The following is a 21,279-nucleotide window of genomic DNA, read 5'->3' as shown; positions in this document are numbered from 1 at the left end:
TTGAGGTCGGACATGCTCATGAAACAGGCTCTGCGAAATGCTATGCAACCGCCGAAAAGACTGTGATATAAATGAAATTACAATAAAACGTGCCACAAACAACTTTTTAAACTTCGTCTCCGATGAGCTGATAAATCGCAAGTTTAAAAGAAACGCGTAGAAAACCCGAAGAAGCTCAGAAATCTGTCCGTCCGTTTTGTCCTACAAAGGCGCGGAGAGTTTGACAGCGACTTCACTGCGCAGGCCTGACGTTAGGTAAACTGCCGGAGGAGGACGGCATCAAGAGGACTCAATGAAAAAATAAAGACAGTCCTTTCTGTAGAGGGAAGCAAGCGTAAACATGAGGAAAGACGTGAGGATACTACTTGTCGGGGAACGTAAGTAGCGAATGTCTTTTACCCCCTGGCAGTTGAATGCTGTGTTAGCTAAAATGCTAGTGACGGGAGCTGGATGCTACAGCTAAGTTAGCAGATGCAATTCAGTGTGATTGTGTGTGCAGTAAGTGGTAAGTTGGGTTACTCCACAGTGCAAAAGACCCAATCATAGTGACTGTTTTAGTTCTGTTTGGCGTTTTAAGTCAATTACCCTGCATTCACGTGTAGTCGGAATAATCGGAAAATGAGTTCCCGTGTGGGAACATAAATGTGAAGGCTCCTTCCTTAAAGTGGGAGAAAAGGTTTGAAAATGTTGGTACCCAAAAAAACCTCAATATACTTCCTTAAACTCAATATACTACTTCTTATAACCACACATAACCCGAGGACATAATCTGTAGTTTGAATAATAGGGATGCACGATATTGGATTTTTGCCTACATCCTATATGCCAATATTTTCCAACCCTTTTTGCAGATTGCCGATTTAGATACAGATAACGTGCCGATAATATCGCGCATCCCTGGTATGTAACATAACAAATCCCTTAGGTATAAATATTTAGATTGGTCCCAGAACGCTAAATATAATAAGCATTATCAAGGTGGCATCTATTGTAGGCCTGTTGTTATGCAATTGGTTAGACCGACCACAATAATAAACTTGAAATGTTCTACTTACCGCGGTAACCGCAAAGTTAATTTTATTTTAAAGTATTTGATAAAACCTTTATTGGGACTACAGCGGAAAACTTTTGATTATTGATGAATCTTTCTAGTGTTTTCTTGATGATTGTTTGGCCTTGAAAATGTCAGGAAATATTGGGAAAAAATTATAATATCTCCTTATTATGTTTTTCTAAATTCTTAGGTGGTGTCTTTGGATCACTAATTTAGTCCCACAAACAGTCCAAAACCTCCCAAATAAGCAGTTTAATTCTAAAATAGATAAAGGTTAGCAGCAAATTGAGAGACTTGAAGCAGAGAATATTTCACATTTTTGATTAATAAGGACTAAAAAGATTACTATATTATCCAAATATTCAAAGTTAAGTTAAATTTCCTTTTGATTGACTTGTAATTGCAGCTCTAGTTGGCACAGAGATGTGCTTCATACTGAGCAGAGTCACCGGTAAATAGTTGGTAATTTCAAGATCAATTGACCTTTTCCAGGACCCTATAGTGAGGGCAGGTTTAAGACAAAAGTCAACAGGTCCCATCCGCCCTTTACTTTGTTTGACCTAGTCTATTTGTTCTCTTCAAAGCTTATGTGTTGTTGGTACTATTTATATTTCAGTTGTGACTATGCAGGATGGCCTACATTGCCACATTAGGAGAGTTGGTAACGACTGTTCCGGAGAGACATGCAGCCAAAATGCTACGTGCCAACTTCAGTGTTGTGAACTTCATTAGAGTTGCGTTTGTGGGGTCGCACAGAGAGCCTGCAAAACATGGAAGTTTCAGATGTGCAGCAAATAACATTTTCATTATCGATTAATCAGGATGAAATTACACTAAGACGTATAAGGATCACAGGTTTTGTCCGAAAGCCATACATATTTGGTTAAAAACAATATGAAACAGATAAAACACATTTTATAAGATGCCAACAGAATATTTGGCGTGCCTGCATGTTAAATGACTTAAACAATTATTGGTTTATCACAACATTTGGGTTTTATTACTCTTTTGTTGATAGACTAATCTGTTTGTTTGTCTTCATCTGTGCTTGAATTTGTTGAACGCTCGTTTGAGAATCGTAGCACTCTGCTGCAGCTCTCATCTCTCTTCAGCTGCTCTTATCTGTTCCCTGTCACTTAATACATTACTCAGACTGCTCACTTATAAAAGATAGAGAGGTCACATGTTAATGGTTCATTGTGAACAAGTGAAGCATGTAATTTAAGTAGCTTTTCCTTTTCTCTACAGCCAAGGTGGGGAAGACCTCGCTGATAATGTCTCTGGTCAGCGAGGAGTTTCCTGATGAGGTATGTATCAGAAGACATTCATCATCAAGGATGCTGCTAAGATTGCACACTCATCCTCATCCTATGTATTGTGGTTGGACAGTCAATACTACATATGGCTCACTGTTTATGGAGTTGCCAGAATCTTGATGGTTAAAATCACAGACTGTATAAAAAGATGGACAACGTGACAGCTCCCTAAAAGTGAAGCCAAACCCTCTCTATCGCCCCCTGCTGACTGGCTGCAGTATAGCTCATAAAGCCCGCCTCCTCCATGTTAACAGATGGGACATGAGTCAAACTATAAAATCAAAATACATGTCAAGTACATTTTTCTTAAACATGGTTTCTGTCATTATAATTATTTCTTATCATGCTGATTTATGTCCAAGTGTTCATTTTTCTGACAAGCTTACTTTTAATTAGTTATTTGATGCTGTAAAAATTATGATTGACAGCTCTGTTGACAAATCCAGAGTAGAGGATGATCGGCGAGAGGAGACGTAACTAAAACAATCACTACAGTCATTTGCTATTTTTTATGGTAAGTTAAGTGTGTGTTTTGGTTCGCGGAAGTGGCTACGGCGGCTCCACCCGCTGATCTCTACTGCGCAACTCTGCCTCCAAGTGACAGCACCTGTCAAGGCGGCTATTTTGGCTTCAATTTCATACAATGAGAGAAGATGGAGACGCGTCGTCCATCTATATATACAGTCATTGGTTAACATGCAAACAGCATTTGCAGTGTGTGATGTTTATTCAGGCCTGACTATTGTATCATTGTCCTCCCAGGTTCCCCTCCGGGCGGAGGAGATCACCATCCCAGCTGATGTCACCCCAGAGAGGGTTCCCACACACATCGTGGACTACTCAGGTAAAACAGTCACCTACAGCACAAACGCACAGGAATAATCTCATGGTTGTGTTTGAGGAAAATCTCAACACTGGGATGAAATAAAAGTGCATTTTTAACTCTTTAGATCACATCCCTGATCCCATTTTGTGCACCTACGTATGTAACGATACATGCAAAAAAAATCCTTTAAAAATCCAATCATGTCTTCGTCCTTAAAACCAAAAAATGAAGGGTGTAAATTAACCTCCTGCCAACGTTATCTCCTGCCAGATTATCCTGTTTCGTCTCAACTTTAAATGACTAGTATTCGCTGTATGAGGCCCGTCCCTGTGATGCTTAATGATCCCTGTTCCATATTATTAAGAAAGACCTGATCACAAGTAAAACACTGTTCCAATGCGCCTCTTTGACTCCCTCAGAAGCTGAACAGTCCGACGAGCAGCTGTACCAAGAAATATCAAAGGTTGGTTTGACTTCATTTTTACTCTCATCTGTACCCCACTTACTTCCTGTTTACGTCACAAGCTCATATTTGTCTTCGCAGGCTAACGTTATCTGCATAGTCTACTCGGTCAACAACAAGAAGTCCATTGAAAAGGTGAGCGTGGCAGTATTTCATGAATTGAAAGCAGGTTGCTGCGTCCGCCGATGTCCGCTAAACCTGAGAGAATGAATCTGTGTTTGTAACTTGCGTTTGCTCGGCTGCAGCGTTTGACGTTGTGCGTTACTCCCCTAGGTGACAAGCCACTGGATCCCCCTCATAAATGACAGGACGGACAAGGATAGCAGGTGTGTTCATGTTACTTTAATAGCTCAGTGTGTCTGTCTCTCCTGGAGTTTACGTCAGCTGAAAAGGCGCAATGTGTCCGCTGTCTTTCACTTGTTCCTTGAGATGTGCCATACTTGAATATTTGGCTCACTCACCAAAGAGCATGCTGTCTGATTGTAATTCTGATTGGTTGATTTATACTCCTACTGTTTGCGGTATACAAGCCAAAAGGTTTGCTGACAATGCTGTTTTTCTGGCCACAAAAATAATTTTCTTTCTGGAATAAGTGCACATATTCTTCTGGGTTGTTTTAATCTTCTGAGATCAGCATGAGCAATCACTTTTAAATGCAGCTCTGAGTTGTTCTCAGCAGCGGCTCGGCGGATCAGGAAGCCTTTTGTTGCTAGCAGGTTCTGAAGTATCGGGAGCTAGAGATACGTTTAAGCTGCTTGAGTGATTTAAAAGAGGGTAATACATTGTTAAGCTAACACTTAGTGACCTGCATGCCCCGCTGTTTACAATATATATGTCATTAGTATTGTTCTTCCTTTAAACTAGATGGATAAATATCATTTCTATTTGCTGCATTAAGATTAAATTGTGTTTACTGCTGATTAAAGATGATTAAAGCTAATCTGTGGGATTAGAGAACATAATGTAGTGAGTCTGTAACTGAGTACTCCTCGGTAGACTGCTTTCTCAGTCCTAATCTTCTGTGAGAAAAACAATACCATCACAAGGAGAACTTTCTCTCTCTTGGAGTTCAAAATCTAAAGATATTCAGTTAAAGAAAGAAATAAAACTGAGAAAACCAGCAAAATACTCAAACTGTAAAGGCTGCAACAAGAGAAATTCAAACATTTTTCACTTTAAAAGTAGCTCAAACACGAATTTATCATCATAACATAAGCCCTTTTTACACTGCGGCTCCGCCACAGCGCCGTAATCAACTCGTCCGTCATGCAGCCTTCGCCATTTTACATTGAAACAAGCAACACCGGTGTAATGCTGCTCCAGTGTAGCTGTTCTGCCGTGTTGACTCCGCTGTTCACACAGAAGGTGTTTTTCGCCTCTCGCCTCTTATACACGGCCAGTTCAAGGCGGGATTATTACGCCTCTGTTACATTTCGTCTTCTATGTGAAACGCATGGAGGCTGAATGGTGGGGCGAAATCGTTCGCCTGTGTGCTGGCATCAGAGGTAGTAATAGAGGCGAAACGCCATCAGTGTAAACAGCGGAGCCGGTGGGGTGGAACAGCGCCATGTGTGTAGGTGAAGCACGCACTGTTTGTTTATACCTCGCACACGTTTTGCTTAGTCCAATGTAAAATGGCAAAGACTACATGACGGCGGTGCTGAGGCCGAGCTGCAGCATAAAAAGGGCTTCTGTTACGACCTCTGATATGGCTCAGAGGCGGAACGACTTCGCGCCACCATTCAGCCTCCGTGCGTTTTACATAGAAGACGAAACGTATCGGAGGCGTAATAATCCCGCCTTGAACTGGCCGTGTAAAAGGGGCTAAAGTTGCTAATTGATTTTCTGTTTTTATCTACTTGTTCCAGCTCTATAATGCACATTGGCTTTATTGCAGGGTACCGTTGATCCTTGTGGGGAACAAGTCCGACCTGGTGGAACACAGCAGCATGGAGACCATCCTGCCAATCATGAATCAATACCAGGACATAGAGACCTGTGTAGAGGTACCACATCACTACACACACAAGCATGCATGCATAAATAAACCAGGCGGTCTTAAGGGCTCACTTTGTCATGTGTCAAAGAAAGCTTTGATGAACACTTGAGCACGATGAAAGGTGAAAGGCAAAATCAGATCGCAGCAGTGACTGTCAGAGCGAGGCTGTCTGCGCGCTGCGCTCCAGCTCCTGACTCCACTTACACTCTGAGTCATTAATAGATTTATATCACTGAACCCACCGCTCCAAGCTCGTTCCTGCTGACTGATGGACTGTGTGAGTGTGCTGAGAGGCTTAGCCGTCATGCAGGAACCTTTCCTTCTGCTTTACTGCTTCAATCAAATTTCCCTCTGTGCCGTGAGACGGCTCAGTCGCGCCCTCCTCAGGTGGATTGTTTACAAAGTTAAAAGAGGGAGATGAGGCGGACGTGAGAGACGGCACATACACAGTCAGCTGGTGAGAGTTGGACTCGGATGAAAGACATGTGAACTAATGTTGAACTGCTGGCTGGTGGGCCCAGGGGTCGGTTGCCCCAATTCTTTACGCTGCTTATATTTCTGTTTAACGCTGTGTGTCAGCGGTGAAAGAAGTATTCAGACCTTTTACTTAGGTAAGAGAAGCGATGTTGATAAGATAAACAGTAAAGTAAGGAGTAGAAAAATGCAATAAAAACAACAAATAAAGGTGCACCCAAATTTGGTTCTGCCTGTGTTTTATGAGTGTTTCCCACACATTGGCACATTGGCACATCGTCTGCAGATCTGCACAGCAACATGTGTAAAAACATGTTGGCTAAACTGTCTTGTGGTAGAAGCTGTTTTAGTTTTCTTAAGTTAATAGAATTTAAAATGATAAAAAAAACAACAACCTGTGAGCTGTTTAAGTCTGTGTAGCTGAGTTTGATGTTTCCACACACTTTTGCACACTTGCTCGGGGATTTCTCACTCACACATACATCCTCTTTTTTTCCCTCAGTGCTCTGCCAAAAACCTTAAGAACATCTCTGAGCTGTTCTACTACGCCCAGAAGGCTGTTCTCCACCCGACCGGACCCCTGTACTGCCCAGAGGAGAAGGAGGTGAGGTCTTTATGTTAGATGTGGATACAGCTGCCATTTGGCTTTTTGCCTTTTATTATATATAAGACAGCAGAAGAGAGACAGTAAATGTGAGGAGGAGCGAATGGGGGATGGCATGCACCGAATGATCGGCAGGCTGGGAGTCAAACCTGCGATCAGTGTGTCGAGGAGTGCAGCCTCTGTATGTGAGGCACCTGCTCTAACAGTGCCCCCCCATTTGACTTGTTTTAGGAAAACAACAGGTGCCACTTTCACAGTCGTCAAAGACAGGGGCCTGGTTCTGTGCATGCAGCTTGTTAGTAAGGATGCACTGATCTGATCCCCTTTGAAGTGCAGTTTCTTTTTCAGTTTCATAATAAGCTGCCAGTAATATTCATTCAAATTAGGCAGGCACAGACTGAGACTGAGAGTGTTACAAGAAGGACTCTGAATTGGTTCGTGATCAGTGTTTATTCTGCAACCACTCTTTTAACTAGAAGCAAGAGAGACGGCCCTCTAGTGACCAGCAGGAAGCGTTTATCAGTGTCGTTCTTGAGCCAAGTGTTGTTGTTAGTTAAAAAGGACACACAGATAGTTTGTCTAAAGAGTTATCAGTAAGTAAACAGTTGTAGGCTCTCTCTCAGTCCAACAGAAGTTTCCTTACTGTTACACATGGGCAGCTTTTACACCTACCAGCGAGCGAAACTATGGAAAAAATATTCATTAAGTAAACCTACTTCTCAACTGGACTCACGGAAACCCTTTACCTCATATTACCTTACGTAAAACATGATGTGCCACAGTGATTACTGCTGACGTTAATCTTTCTGTGCTGTGTACGCACATGAAGCCACCTTAATGATTACACTTCCTTTGTGTTGCAGCTGAAACCTTCTTGCATTAAGGCGTTAACTAGAATCTTTAAAGTGTCTGACCTGGACAACGACGGCATCCTTAACGACAACGAGCTCAACTTCTTCCAGGTAATGTTTCCTGCTTTCTAATAAATATTATACCTGCATCAGCTTAGGGAACCTGATCAATGTTACATGTCTGACTAACATACAGCAAGCTAGCAAACTATAGCTAATGGCTTGCAAAAATTGGTCCACATTCAAGCAATGCTGCAGAGCTACAGAGGGATTTTGTTGCGTCAGCGTGTTCTTCTACACACTGAGCAGATCTGGACTCTCTCATTGAGATAAAATGAAACTCCTGTGTAGTGGAGGATACGTGCCACACTGCTGGTTTAGGACAGCAGGTTTTTACATGAACAGGACCTGATTTAAAAACTGCAGCAATGTTCTCAAAGCATGCATCAATGTTTGTTTGCAGAGAACGTGTTTTAATACACCCCTGGCGCCTCAGGCTTTAGAGGATGTAAAAAATGTGGTCAGGAGGAACATGACGGACGGAGTCAAGGACAACGGACTTTCACTCAAAGGTCAGACATACTCCCGCTTTATAATTTATCCTCCTTCTTGTGCCCTCAACAATCCCTCGTTTCTGCTCGTCTTTAAGTCCATTCACTTTTAACTTACCCCGTCCGTTCTCCTGTCACTGGCTATCTATTGCAGGCTTCCTGTTCCTGCACACCCTCTTCATCCAGCGAGGTCGACACGAGACCACCTGGACTGTGCTGAGGCGGTTTGGTTACGACGATGACCTGGAGCTCACACAGGAGTACCTGTTCCCCATGTGAGTGCTGATTTTATTTGCAGGATAAAGAGTAAGACGTCCTGTGAGGATGAAGAGTGTTTACAAGTTGACATGAACAAAACAGGTTTAAAAGCGTTGGAAAACTTTGGATATAAAATCTGTCGGGGCTGCTACTGACCATTACTAAAGTGAATAACTTGCAGGTTATTTTTCTGGTTAATTGCTGGTTTGTCTAAATGTTAAAAGAGAGTGAAAGATGCCTGGAAGGCTTTTTCCCAGCCCCCCCAGAAAAGTCGTTTCTTAGTTGATTTGAACATTCGCTCAAAACCCTGAAGAGAAAGAGATCAACTTATTACATTTAAGAAGTTAGAATAAGAAAGTGTTTAGTGTCCTTTATGCAAAAGGACTCAAACTACTTCTTTATTATCGTAAAAGTTGCAGATTGAGTCTTTGAAACTCAGAAATGTTGTGGAATAAAACCGTTTACAAAATCCTTTTTTATGCCTGCTTGTTCAAGACGGAAGTCTAAAATATGCTCTCATGAATGGGTCCGGTTATCTCTCTTTGCGTCTCTTTTTGTTATTTTCAATAGTAAAATTGCAACTAGCTGCGAGGTCAGTGCTCCAGATCTTTACGTCAAATGATTGTTTCTGTCCCTCCTTCACAGGATAAAGATCCCTCCTGACTGCACCACAGAGCTCAACCACAACGCTTACCTCTTCCTCCAGAGTGTCTTTGACAAACATGATAAAGTGAGTGGATAGAAAGACATTTTATTTATATCACAATTAGATCCTGTGCACCGTGTTTTGTTTAATGTGCGTCACTGAATGTGTGTGCTTGCCACGATCCAGGACAGAGATTGTGCGCTGTCGCCAGACGAGGTGAAGGACTTGTTCAAAGTGTTTCCCTACATGCCGTGGGGTCCGGATGTCAACAACACAGTGTGCACTAACGAACAGGGATGGATCACATACCAGGGATACCTCTCCCAGTGGACGTGAGTGTGGAACACTTCTATTAATATTCACAGACTCAGTCCTGGTTTATACAACCTCAGGACATTCACACTACTGTACCGCATACATCATTATATAATGTACACAGATAATTTTAGATCTAACTCATCATCACTTTTCTGCGGCAGGTTAACAACATATTTAGATGTTCAGCGTAGTTTGGAGTACTTAGGTTACCTGGGATACTCCATCATCTATGAACAGGAGTCTCAAGCAGCTGCCATGACAGGTAAGGGAAGGTCATTCAGTTAAACTGCACTGTGTAGACTGAAAATAATCCATTTGTTTACTATATTTTAAAATGGCTTAAAGGGAAATGCATGAATTTTATTGCAGGTTGCCATTGTTCACAATATTTTTGCTTGAGAAAAACACGCATTCCCTTTTCTCTCAGTGACACGTAACAAGCGCATCGACCTGCAGAAGAAACAGACGCAGCGCAGTGTCTTTCGCTGCAACGTTTTGGGCTCCAGGGGAAGCGGGAAGAGTGGTTTCCTCCAAGCTTTCCTGGGCAAAGACCTGCAGGTCAGTGGGAATCATAACTGCAATTTATCTTAGTCTCTTTTTAAGTCTGTGTTTTTGGCTGACCGCCGGGGTCAGCCCTACACATGTGTCTGTATGTGACTGACTGACTGAGCGAGTGAGTGACGAAACTTTCAGAGCCAAATAAAGTTAAAAAAATAATAACGGCCCAGGAAATACTTCAAAATAAAAGCATTGTGTACAAACGAGGGGAGTCAGAATTCCACATCGGGCTTTTACTTTGAAAAAGCTTACTGAAGTGTTGACCTACTTTGCTCTCCATGCCCGTGACTTTTACAACAGGAAGAGATGATAATAGGTGAGCCTCCTATTCTCTACTTTTTTGGCGGATGAGTCGTACGAGATACGCACGTGTCACACCAGCATTGTTAAGACTCTTATCTGTTTTCATGCATTTCAAATGAAAATGAACACGCCCCGCAGCCGTCACGCACACGCCACGCTTCCAGTGTTGCCCACTAAAGAGCACATTGACCTGATGCGGTCAGCCACATGCTAGGTTTTTTGAGCGAGGCTTGTTAGCTCTGATTTTGGCTTCAGAGAGATTACCTCCAATGGGGAAACATTTAACATTATGAATCACGTCTCAAGTGAACTGGTCAAATCGGCAAACTTGGATAGATAGATAGGTACATGGATGGGTGGATGGGTGGATGGACAACCAAGATCAAAATATACCAGAATCATTACATGGCTCTGTTTGGATAATTGTGCAACTGTGTTTTCAGAACTTGGAGAAAATGTTTGTATATGATTTTTATGTATAACTTAATGTATTTGTTGGTGGCCATGTTTGGGAAAATGCTCCTTTTCTAACTTTGCTCTAAAAATCCTGTTTTGCTCGTAACTGTGCAGCTCAGACTAAATCAAATTAAACTCAATCAACCTTTGAGTACACCAACGGAGATTAACAAAGTGCACGAATCAGCACTTTATCTCTTTGTAATTAAGTTAACTTCTAGAGTTGGGAAAAGGAAACAAGTAAGAGTCCAAGGTGACCTCTTTATAAACATGTGTGTTTGTTTTCCCTGCAGCGACAGAGGCGGGTGAGAGAAGACCACAAGTCCCTCTATGCCATCAGCACGACCTATGTTTACGGTCAGGAGAAGTACCTGCTGGTGAGAAACATTTTCCCCTCATCAGCTTTTGGATTACTGTTACATAATCTGTGCGTTTCACTGAAATGTGTCGGCATTAATACTCTGCAAAACGTTAATCCCACCATCTGCACACTCTCTCTCTCTCCCCCCCTACGGCTACAAGCTCCACGAGGTGATGCCAGACTTTGACTTCCTGTCAGAGGCGGATCTAGCTTGTGATGTGGTTTGCTTGGTGTACGACGTCAACAATCCACGCTCTTTTGAATACTGCGCCAAAGTGTACAAGGTAAGTTTCATGATATATATTCAAATACATGTTTAATCAGCGTGATCTGCCCGGTGACGGTAACTTCTTGAAATGAAAGCTCACCATCTCCTCTTCCTGTCCACACACAACCTCACGCCGTGTGTGCTGCAGGTGTAGCCGCTAAAAGTAAACACTCCACGGCATATCTGCTGCGTGAACGTAGCCACAACGTTACTGAGCACCAGGACGAGGTGCCGCCGATAACGGGAATACACTCACTTAAGCTACCTCGCGTAATCATCCTGCCGACATGATGTGTGACGGCGGCAGCGTCGTGTGCTTGTTTACAGTTTACAGGCGGGTGACACGCAGACTCTGCAGCACAGCGGTCAGTTCACTCTGTGCTCTGGAGAAGAGCTGCACTAGTGTGATATCAGACGGACTTTTTCTGTAGATTACTGATGGAAAATTAGAAACTGGCGAGTTTTCGTTTTGCACCGAGCAGCAATAAAGTAGCAGCTTTATTATTGTTGCATGTGTGCACATTGCAGACCTACTATCATGATCAGCATTATTATTGCTATGGTTTTATGATGTCTTGTAATGCATTTTGGATGTGTGTACAGATAATATAAGACAAAGAAATATAGAGAAGAATCTGTGGTGGTATTTGCTGCAATGATGACATTTTCCAGCAAGACTATCTGTTTACAAGGTGAAGAAGCTTAGGCATGTAAGGCTTCCACTACGACCTACATAATAATTATAATAATTAAATATACATTAAAATAAATCTCACTCCAAGGCCTGAAAAATTGCTCTTCCCTGTAAACATGAACCTTATAGCTACTCTGTTACTTTATCAGGACCTCTGTCTCCTCTTCATATCTGTTTAAATATGAAAACAATCATTAATATTAAAAGCATGAATATGAAATATTAATTTAGCCAACACAGGCAGCTAATGATTCGTTCAAATGTAAACTTTGTGGGTAACGAGGACAAACAGGACAAATGAGTTAAATGTATGGAAATACGCACTTGAACATAGACGACATGTTGGCAAGTGCAGAGGGGAAGTCAACAAGGGCATGTTATAGTAATGAAATACACCCAGAGTCTAACTTTTAACTGTGTTTGGCAGCAATACTTCATCGACAGCAAGACGCCGTGCGTGGTGATCGCCGCCAAGTCGGACCTGCACGAAGTACGGCAGCACTACAGCCTCTCACCGCAGGACTTCTGCCGGAAGCACAAGCTCCACCCGCCTCAGCCGTTCACGTGCAACACGACCGAAGCACTCAACAAAGACATCTACACTAGACTCACCACCATGGCCATGTATCCGTGAGTACTGCACCTCTCTGTGGTCTCCTTTAGTTAACCCTGTGTGAATCCATCTTCTGTGAGTCCTTCTCCACTTTCTCCTGGATGTTCGTATCAGGCCGTGACATTTGGCCCGTAGTTTTCAAAGGTTATAACATGAAGAAATTAATCAATGACATCATCTTATTCGGCGACAGAAATTAGACGCTGTTCTCGACCTGCTCTATATTTCCAACAGGGTTTTGCAATAACTAAAGAGTCTTTACTTTCTCTTTACTTACTCTTCATGTCAGGTAGCAAACCACAAATGATGTGCTTTGTTTTGCTTTTTTCCCTCTGCCCTTTGGTGCCACTGGTCGGCAGATATCACTCATTTTCACCATTAAAAACCTGGCCATGAGGAGAGTAGCTCAAAATAAGTCTTTCTATGTTCTACCTTAAGTTACATTTATCTGAGGGCATTTTAACTGGCCTACAGACTAACATCTCTGTTTGAATCTGGCCCTGAGTCTCAAACAGATGAGCTCTTTTGTTCCTCCTGGTTTGATGTTTTGTCTTCAGATACCTTCCTATCATACAAACTGATACAGAAAGGTTCCAGTCCTCAGAGTCAATTATCCCACTGATTGTTTTTCTTCCATCCTCCGATTTCCTTGTAGTTTGTCGTGACAGTTTCCTTCCTTTTTTTTGTGTTTTTTCTCTCCTGTATGTCGTCTTCAAAGTTCATAGTAGATGTTTCATTGTGAATACTTTTGTTTACTTTGAGTTGTTAAATGTAATGGAAAGAGTTCAGGTGTGTATTATCTTTTGATGTAGCGTAATGGTTGGTGTTGACCTCCTCCTCCTCCTCCTTTGTGTGTGTTGTCTGATGTATGGTGGTGAACACACGCATTTTTGTGTGTCTTTCCGCAGCCACGCCCGTCTCCGCTGCATGTGTGCCTGCAACAGGTGCACCTATTGCCTGTGTCAGAACCTCCTCAAGTCGGAGCTGCTGCGCAATATTAAGGCCCAACTCCGCAGGGTCGTTTACAACAGGTTGATACATAGAATAAGCTCTAGTGTGTAATAACATAGACTCCTTCCTCCTCTCTGTCTCCCCCGGGAGGGGTCACAGAGAGGCTCCTTCCTCACCCAAGCTCTCTAACTCTGGTGATGGTGTCAGCTCCTCTGCTTTCCTTCAGCGGCTCCATCTGTCAGATTTGTGCTGCATATCCACTGCAGGGAGAGGGGAAGCTAAACTGTGATTACATTTTAACGATCAACTTAAGTCTACATGTTCAAGTGATTTATGTTAATGGGAACTTTCTCTTGCTGCTGTGCTGCTGCATACAGTATGCCACCTGCAGGGATTAAGTGTCCTGCTCACCTGTACGTCAGCAATGTGGTGATCGGTTACAAGCGGCGGTATTGGGTCTTATACTTCTCTAACAGAACAATCAACTTCCTGTCCTCGAGGTCATTGTCTCTAGTGTTTTGTTTGTTCTTAAATCTAACTTGCAAAACAATCCAGATCAAATCATAAAGGATGTAAAAACAGGTGAGTAAGGAGGACAAGTTTCTGTCCTTGTGTATTTTAGCCTTTAAAGGAGAAATTCGCTCCTGGAAAAAGCCACTGTCAGTCAAAGCTGGTGTTCTCTGTAATCGATAGACGCAATAATATTTAAAATTGGCGCCATAGCTGTGGAGAAAGTTGTACAAACAGCTCGTGGTTTCGCCCATTCTACATTCCTACAACACCCAGCATGCATTGCGCCCCTCCCTCTGAAAGGAACGGCCCAGCGAGAGATGCTGGAGTCAAATACTACCGTTTTCGCTGCAGGCAACAGAGCGGTACAGAATCTGAAATACGACGAGAATCTTCAGGTCTGCAGTCTACATTTCAAACCTGACGATTTTGAACGAGACATGACATCGGAGGCGGGCGTCCTAGATTGAGGAAGTGTAGTTTAGCGAGCTCCCTGGCCTCCGCCAGATGACACATTTTACATAGTCTGGCGGAGGTTTTCCAGGGCCCATTGGAGAAGCGGATAGCTCCTACCATAATGGCATTAGCTCCCCATTATAGCATGATAGGACTGAGGTTGAAAATCGGCGACTGGCCCTTTAAAGAAACGCATTAGTGTGAGGTAATCGTTAAAGGCTGAAGGCTAATGAACCTCATCCCTTATAATTTGATTTTGTTTTCTCTGTTGTAAATTACAATGTCTATTTAAAGCAGCACATGTTGCTCTACACCCGAATCAACATGTCCGAACCCGTCAGTCATGTGAGGTGTGTTGGTCTCTGCTGCAGCTCCAGCCAGCCCTCCCGCTCTCTGCTCAGTTTGACAAAGAGAAGTGTGACCCTGCTGTGCCAGCTAACACCCCGGCTGCTAGCCAGGAAGGTGACCGTGTGTCGGATGAAGTGTGGAAAATGCATGATCTAATTTTGCTTGTGCGGTGCAAACGTTACTCATAATACTAACTCCTACACACTACACAGACGTGTAGTAAAATGAGAGAGAGGACTTTTCTAACTAGCCTTGCGTAAGTTTATATTTGTGATATGTAACTTATAATAATGCCATAAGCAATTAAAGCTGTCTCTTAGGATTGTTTGGTAAAAGTGAATCACCTGGATCACGATTCAAGCTTTGAATTCAGTAGTTTGTGTTGCCCTGCAGTGGATATGCAAGCCGTAAATCTCGACTAACAAGCGTTTAACTTGCACAAACAACTATTCTCCTTTGATTTGTGCTTCATTCAAACTGAAAACCTCATTGAAGTCTGCATGTTTTGATCAAATAAGTGTTTAATATCTTTCCCTTATATTAATGTCTGTCCTTCACCGACCTTAATCAATTAGCACTCTTTGATAATTGATGATCTATGAATGATGTTTTGTCGTTTTGTCTTTATTTACATTCCTAACCCTGAAGTCTTCACCTACAGGAGACGCTTTATTTTGAAAAGCACACATCCGTTTGTACTAAGATAAAAACTGCTGCTCTCCTGCAGGTTGAGACTTCATGAATGAAACCGCAGATGTTTAAGATCAATATGTTTCCCTTGATGTTTTAATTGATTGTATTGTTCTGCACCGATCACCGTGTCATTTCATCCTGTTTTTCCCCCATCTTGTATTTCCTGTCTTTGTGTTTTTCTTTCCACTCTTTAGGTGTTCAGACTCGTGTTTTTGGCTGCCCCTCTTCCTCTTCCTCCTGCATGTTTTCACCCTCTGCTAATCTGCATGCTGTCATGTTGCATGTCTCGCCTGTTCTCTACCTGTCTGTGTAACTAAAGGCATGCCTCGGTCCTTCTGATCTATCCACCTCTGCAGTAAAGAGAGCTTGGTGTTCAGAGAAGATTTGGGAGGTTTATTGAAGCACATGCAGGGTTTGAATGGCTGGTTATGGTGTTAAATATTGGAGTCTGTGTTTTTTTAATTTAGCAAATGAGTTTGTCTGTTTGCACAAAAATGCAAGACTTCTTGTTGGGCGTTGTTGGACCCAGGCAGAGCTACATGCTGTAGTGTTGCCTCTGCACTAACCTCTTTGTGTTGCTGCCTTTTTAATCTCCTGGAGTTGTTGACACTATTAATAGCATGACATTTTAATGAGCCAGCTCTGGCAGCTTAAGGGGCCGACACACCGACATGAATGCACAGTGTTTTCTGAGACGTGGGGCGGTTGACTGGTTCAGATTATGCTGTTTTAATTTTACGTGGTATGACGGCTTAATCAAAGTCCTCCTACAAAGTGCTAATTATGGATTCACTTTTAGGATCAAATCAACCTAAATGTATTTAATTTTCATCAGTAGGGGAGGGACAAAATATCAATACAGCAATATATCTTCGTCCTGACTCGTGCAATACCATTATTGATAGGCTGGCACCAAATCGATATTGTAATTTACAATATGGTGCTCTAAACAAATTCCCTTGCGATTTTGAGAAGAAGTTAATCAGATATCGTGATGTATCATGATATTATTGTCCTGCGATATATCAATTATCGCTGTATCGTGATATTATCGGGGGCCACATATCGTATTGTTACCCTGCGATTCCCACGCATTGAACTTTAAGTTATTCTTAATCAAAAAAGGCACGTATATAACTGCAGTGCAATGTCTGTAAAACATGTAAGAGCATTATAGAAAGTAGTTAAAAATAAAAAACTCAATCAGGATAAACTTGAGTGAGCGGCAACAATTAGGAGATTCATTCATTCATCAATTAAGTAATCATTTAAGTCATTTTCAATCAAAAATATCAAACATTTGTTGGTTCAGAATCAGAAGTACTTTATTAATCCCCAGGAAATTCAGGAAAAACATAGTGGTGGGAATCGCAGGGTAATTCACAATACGTGGCCCACGATAACGATTATATCACGATAACAGCGATGAAGGGGTTAATATATTGATTCCCTGCAATTTGGTGTCAGTGTCAGAGATAAAACAATTTACGTTTTTCAATTTAATTTACAGAACAATAAAAAAACAAAACAATTTAGGACTTTGGATTTGAAAGTGGTTGGCACATCTCTTTACTGTTTAGAGCACCATATTTTAATAAATTAAAGTATCAATATTTGGCACCAGCCATCGATAATTGAATCACACAAATCAGAACGAGGATATATTGCAGTATCAATATTTTGTCCCACCCCTTTTCAAATACTTGTCTCTGAAGAAACTCGCAGTCAAAGCAGAGAATAATCATATCCTTTTGTAATCTATTTTACCTGGTGACAACGAGGTTCGAGCTTGAATTGACTCGTGAACATTTCCAGTCGGGCTGACATGTGGTGTGCACACTTTGTATTTGTGGCTTTTTTTGTGGCATTGTTTGACGTTTGCGGTGACATTTGAGCAGGTTTGCAGACATGGTTGAGCTGTGCTTTGATGGTTTTTGGTGTTGAGTGAAGTTCTCTTTTCTTCGGGTTAGGTAGAGCTGGATGATACGGAAGAAATTGAATATCAAAATCATTTTCCTCAAATGTTGCACCAAAAATACAACTAGAGATAGAATATAAACTAAAGATTTGCACTAAACTGATGTTGTAGGAACTGAACAAAAACATTATTCATAATGTGTTCTTGACACCGAATCAAGTAAATTTCATTCAGCTGAAATCCCAATGATATTTAACTTGGGAGCACAATGGTTCTGGTTGAATATCAAAAACATAAATCATTAGGATTTTTAAAAAGTTAAACAGCATAAAGATATAGTGTAGTACAAAAGCTGGAAAAGGAAGTTAGTCACAGCATTTTAATGTAAAAGACTAGGACAGCATTTATTGAAAATATCGGGTTTTCGTGTAGTCTTTTCCATGTTGATGACAAACAAAATACTTTGGTGTTTTCACTGTTGGTCAGACAAAATTACGACATCACCTCAGGCTCTGAAAGCTTGTGATGGGATCATGGGAGATTAAATCAATGATTGGTTAATAAAGAAAGTGGAATCGCTGATGAAACGCTCTTTATTTGCAGCCCTGGTTAATATTATTCTGCATCATCCAGCTTTACCTACCAATCAGTGTGTGCACACACCCAGGTAACTGTGTGACCTGGTGCTGTGTGTTTGTATGTGTGTGTGTGGGAGGCTCCTGGGCTGGGTGGAGGCTGTGGGGGACTGCCTGCTGTCAGAGGAGGGTTTCAGCCTGACACAGCAGGTTTCAGCCGTCTCCAACCTGGAGCGGTCCGTCTTTATGGAGGCCTCTGCCGAGCAGCGTACTCCCCCTGAGAGGTAAAGGCAGAAGGACATCCATAGAGAGGAGGGTGCTGTGTTTTAATACATGTGGAAGAACGGGCGTGCGTGTGTGGGATGAGATTATTATTTAGTCTCCTGACATTGACGCTTATTCCATTTCTGGTGGAGAGTTTAAGGAGAAGAACTTTGGAAGATAAGACTAGAAATGTTGGAAAACTGCTACCCTGGCTCTTTCAAATGGGACCAAAAGCTGTCAACCAACACCTTTATTTTAACATCTAATAACTTTTCTGTTTAATATGCACAAAAAACTATGCGTAAAACAACAAATTGCCATTTTGCAGCAGGTCGGTGTGCTGGACTTTTTCTTCATCGGGGCTTCAACTTCTTTGAAGCTCCACTGGTGGCCTGCCACTCCTCAGAGGGTGACCCTATTGTAATGCAAGGAAGTATTCTTCTTCTTTTGTCCAAAAGAATAACATTTTTGGAGGCTGTTTTAGCAAAACATTTTATAATTTATATGCCTCGGGCATGAGTTTGGCAAAATGCCTCCATAGCACCCCCTAGAAAATTTTAAAAAGGGCTCCTCATAGAGGTTATTTTCACCTACATGTATGAAATTTGGTATGCATATTTACCATGTGAAGAGTTACAAAAAATCCTCTTGCACCCATACCTGAAACCCAACAGAAAGTCATCTATTTTAGTTAGAATTTCAAAATAAGGCGATTTACAGGGTCCATACTTTAACAAACCCCTACTAGGGACTTCATCCGATGCTCTTCAAATGTGGTCAGCGTATTGACAAGACATTGAACATTAAAAGTTATTAAAAGCTTGAGTTTTCGTCAAGGGGTGTGGCCACGGCTGAGGGTCAAAGTTTGATGTTTTTTTTGCATTTTGCAAAAGCACAGAAGAATTCACTTTATTCTCATATACAAAGTTCTTCCTGTCTCGAGTCTTTGTGCTAAGCTAAGCTAACTCTCCACATTATTTATATTTAACCAGCAGATATCACTCTATCGATCTTCTCATATTATCTCCACCAGAAGCAAATGTTAGAGCTGTTGTATCTTTATGTGTGTTCTTGGCTAAACTGTACGCCACAAAGGCCTCGACCAGCTGCTGGTAAAAGATTTGATTTATAGGTGGATACGTTTCATACACTTTGCTGTCTCTTTCTTTTCCTTTTGTCTTTGCTTGCTTTTACTGCAGTCTGCATAGTCCCCTGGCGTTTGTGCTTTTTGCCAGATCAGCTGCACCTGTGTTTGGTAGGGCGGAGTTAACCGTAAATGTTAATAACCATTAGTTGTATTTTTCTGCCTCCCTGTAAGAATCAGAGCTTTTTGTTCCTTATACTCCAACCTCTGCTTTCTTCCCAACACGATTGCTTTACTCTGGTCCTCTTTCCCCCCAAACCAAATGTCAAGAGAAAGCATGTGTTCCTGTTTCAAGCTCGTATCCCAGGGCGCTGATATTCAACATTTACAGTCTTGAATCAGGAAGTTGGCAGTGGAGAAAGAGCACATGACTTTGTTTTGTCATTTGGAAAGTCATCCCACTGTGGTGTAACAATGGATTCTGCGCCCTCTGTATGTTTCCCCTCACCTGCTCTCTGTGTCTTTCTCCCTCTCGCAGGCACATGGCTCAGGCGGACCTGAAGAACTCCACCTTCTGGCTGAGAGCGAGCGTCGGCGCCACGGTGTGTGCCGTGCTGGGCTTCGCCATGTACAGAGCACTTCTCAAACAGCGGTGATCAGACAGCATGAGACAGCAACTTCCCCCCCCCGGTCCCTCTCTTGGTGACTCTGCCTCCTTCTCCTACCTGAAAGACTCAAATAACACAAGACTGGCATACCAACCAGGGCGTTATCCTCGGCCTACAACTCCCCCTCATCCCCTTCCCACAATGCAACACGGGCAAGAAACAAATGAGCAAATCCTAGGTACATTTTTTATGCATAAAAACGAAGAGTGGTTTGATTTTCTGTTTATGTTGTGGAGAAAGGGGCAGGTTTGAAATCTCACTTCTCCATTAGTGTAAATGCTGACATTCTGGGATCTGGGATCTAGCCTCGTCCAGGTCAGATACTACTAGTCGCTGGATGTTCTCAGCTGATCCAGTCCTTGTTTTTTATTTTCTCAGGTCAGTATTATTAATTAGACGGAGACCACAGAGAGACAGCCATACACACAAGCACCACAAAGGGACTCGATTCTGTTCATAGACGTGTATATGCAGTATATATCATGTATGTATTCCTCAAGAGTTTTAGGATTGGACTCGTAGACAGCATCACAAGCCAGAATCATCACCTACATGAGGTTCATACGTCTAACACTAGAAAGGTCATGGACACTTGTTTATTTTGTGTGTTAATTTATTAACCCGTTTCTTTGTGTTTTGTCTGTTTTGAGTGCACTGCATGAAACAGATGGAGGGATTTACATTTCCATGTATTTTTGTATTTAGTGTTATCAAAGCTTGTCCTCGAGGTGTATCATAACGTTCTGTTTTTAATTTTCTGCTTTTCAAATAGAGCTTTTGTCCCTCATATTATATTTTTATGACATTAGAGGCACCATAGAGCAAAAAAATGACGCTATTAACGACGGCCATTCAGCGCACCTCTCCCACCTTAAAACTATGAAAGTGTTTCTTCTCATTTTTCCTTTTCCAGCATTTACAACAAAGAGCTGTATGATCTGGCACAGCCGTGTATGCGTGGGTGAAATGACTATTGAACAAGGAAAATAAAATGGTTTTAAATATCTGTAATAAATGACATTTACACCCACCGATGTCGTCGTGTTTGTGCTCATTTAAAAGAGAAATGAGTGAAGAGAAGGCAACTGTTTTTGTGAAGCCAAATAGAGAAGTGAGTAAATGATGCGGCTGTGAGCGATACTGCTCTCAGCTTGTGTGAGGAGGAAGTCATGCACACACACACACACACACACACACAC

The 21,279-nt window shown here is 42.0% G+C and overlaps 1 protein-coding gene across 3 annotated transcripts; it reads left to right on the top strand.

Annotated features, from left to right (window-relative positions):
• On the top strand, positions 1-21,105 carry rhot1a (ras homolog family member T1a). Of its 3 annotated transcripts, XM_069674115.1 has the most exons (21): positions 1-377; positions 2,303-2,361; positions 3,133-3,214; positions 3,616-3,659; positions 3,741-3,794; positions 3,933-3,985; positions 5,557-5,665; positions 6,635-6,736; positions 7,600-7,698; positions 8,051-8,159; positions 8,293-8,413; positions 9,042-9,126; positions 9,229-9,374; positions 9,522-9,622; positions 9,788-9,918; positions 10,971-11,054; positions 11,200-11,322; positions 12,428-12,630; positions 13,522-13,644; positions 18,205-18,348; positions 19,951-21,105. In XM_069674115.1, the coding sequence occupies exons 1-21, from the start codon at positions 341-343 to the stop codon at positions 20,066-20,068; spliced, it is 2,127 nt and encodes a 708-aa protein (XP_069530216.1). In that variant the 5' UTR covers positions 1-340; the 3' UTR covers positions 20,069-21,105. The 3 variants fall into 3 exon arrangements, with proteins under 3 accessions (XP_069530216.1, XP_069530214.1, XP_069530215.1); XM_069674113.1 differs by lacking the exon at positions 18,205-18,348; XM_069674114.1 differs by lacking the exons at positions 13,522-13,644; positions 18,205-18,348.
• Positions 21,106-21,279: the final 174 nt, after the last annotated feature.

Source organism: Semicossyphus pulcher, unplaced genomic scaffold (genome assembly GCF_022749685.1).
Source record: "Semicossyphus pulcher isolate SPU_LCO1_2020_fin unplaced genomic scaffold, fSemPul1.0.p SCAF_23, whole genome shotgun sequence".
Classification (NCBI taxonomy): Eukaryota; Metazoa; Chordata; class Actinopteri; order Labriformes; family Labridae; genus Semicossyphus; species Semicossyphus pulcher.
The sequence above is the reverse complement of the archived record's forward strand: the minus strand, read 5'-3'. Positions and strand labels throughout refer to the sequence as shown.

What these genes read in the sequence shown, in the direction of transcription:
- rhot1a (XM_069674115.1), top strand. Translation starts at nt 341, where the DNA reads ATGAGGAAAGACGTGAGGATACTACTTGTCGGGGAAC. An exon ending in ACAAGAAGTCCATTGAAAAG is followed by an intron (nt 3,795 to 3,932) that starts GTGAGCGTGGCA and finishes TTACTCCCCTAG; the next exon opens with GTGACAAGCCACTGGATCCC. An exon ending in TCAAGCAGCTGCCATGACAG is followed by an intron (nt 9,623 to 9,787) that starts GTAAGGGAAGGT and finishes CTTTTCTCTCAG; the next exon opens with TGACACGTAACAAGCGCATC.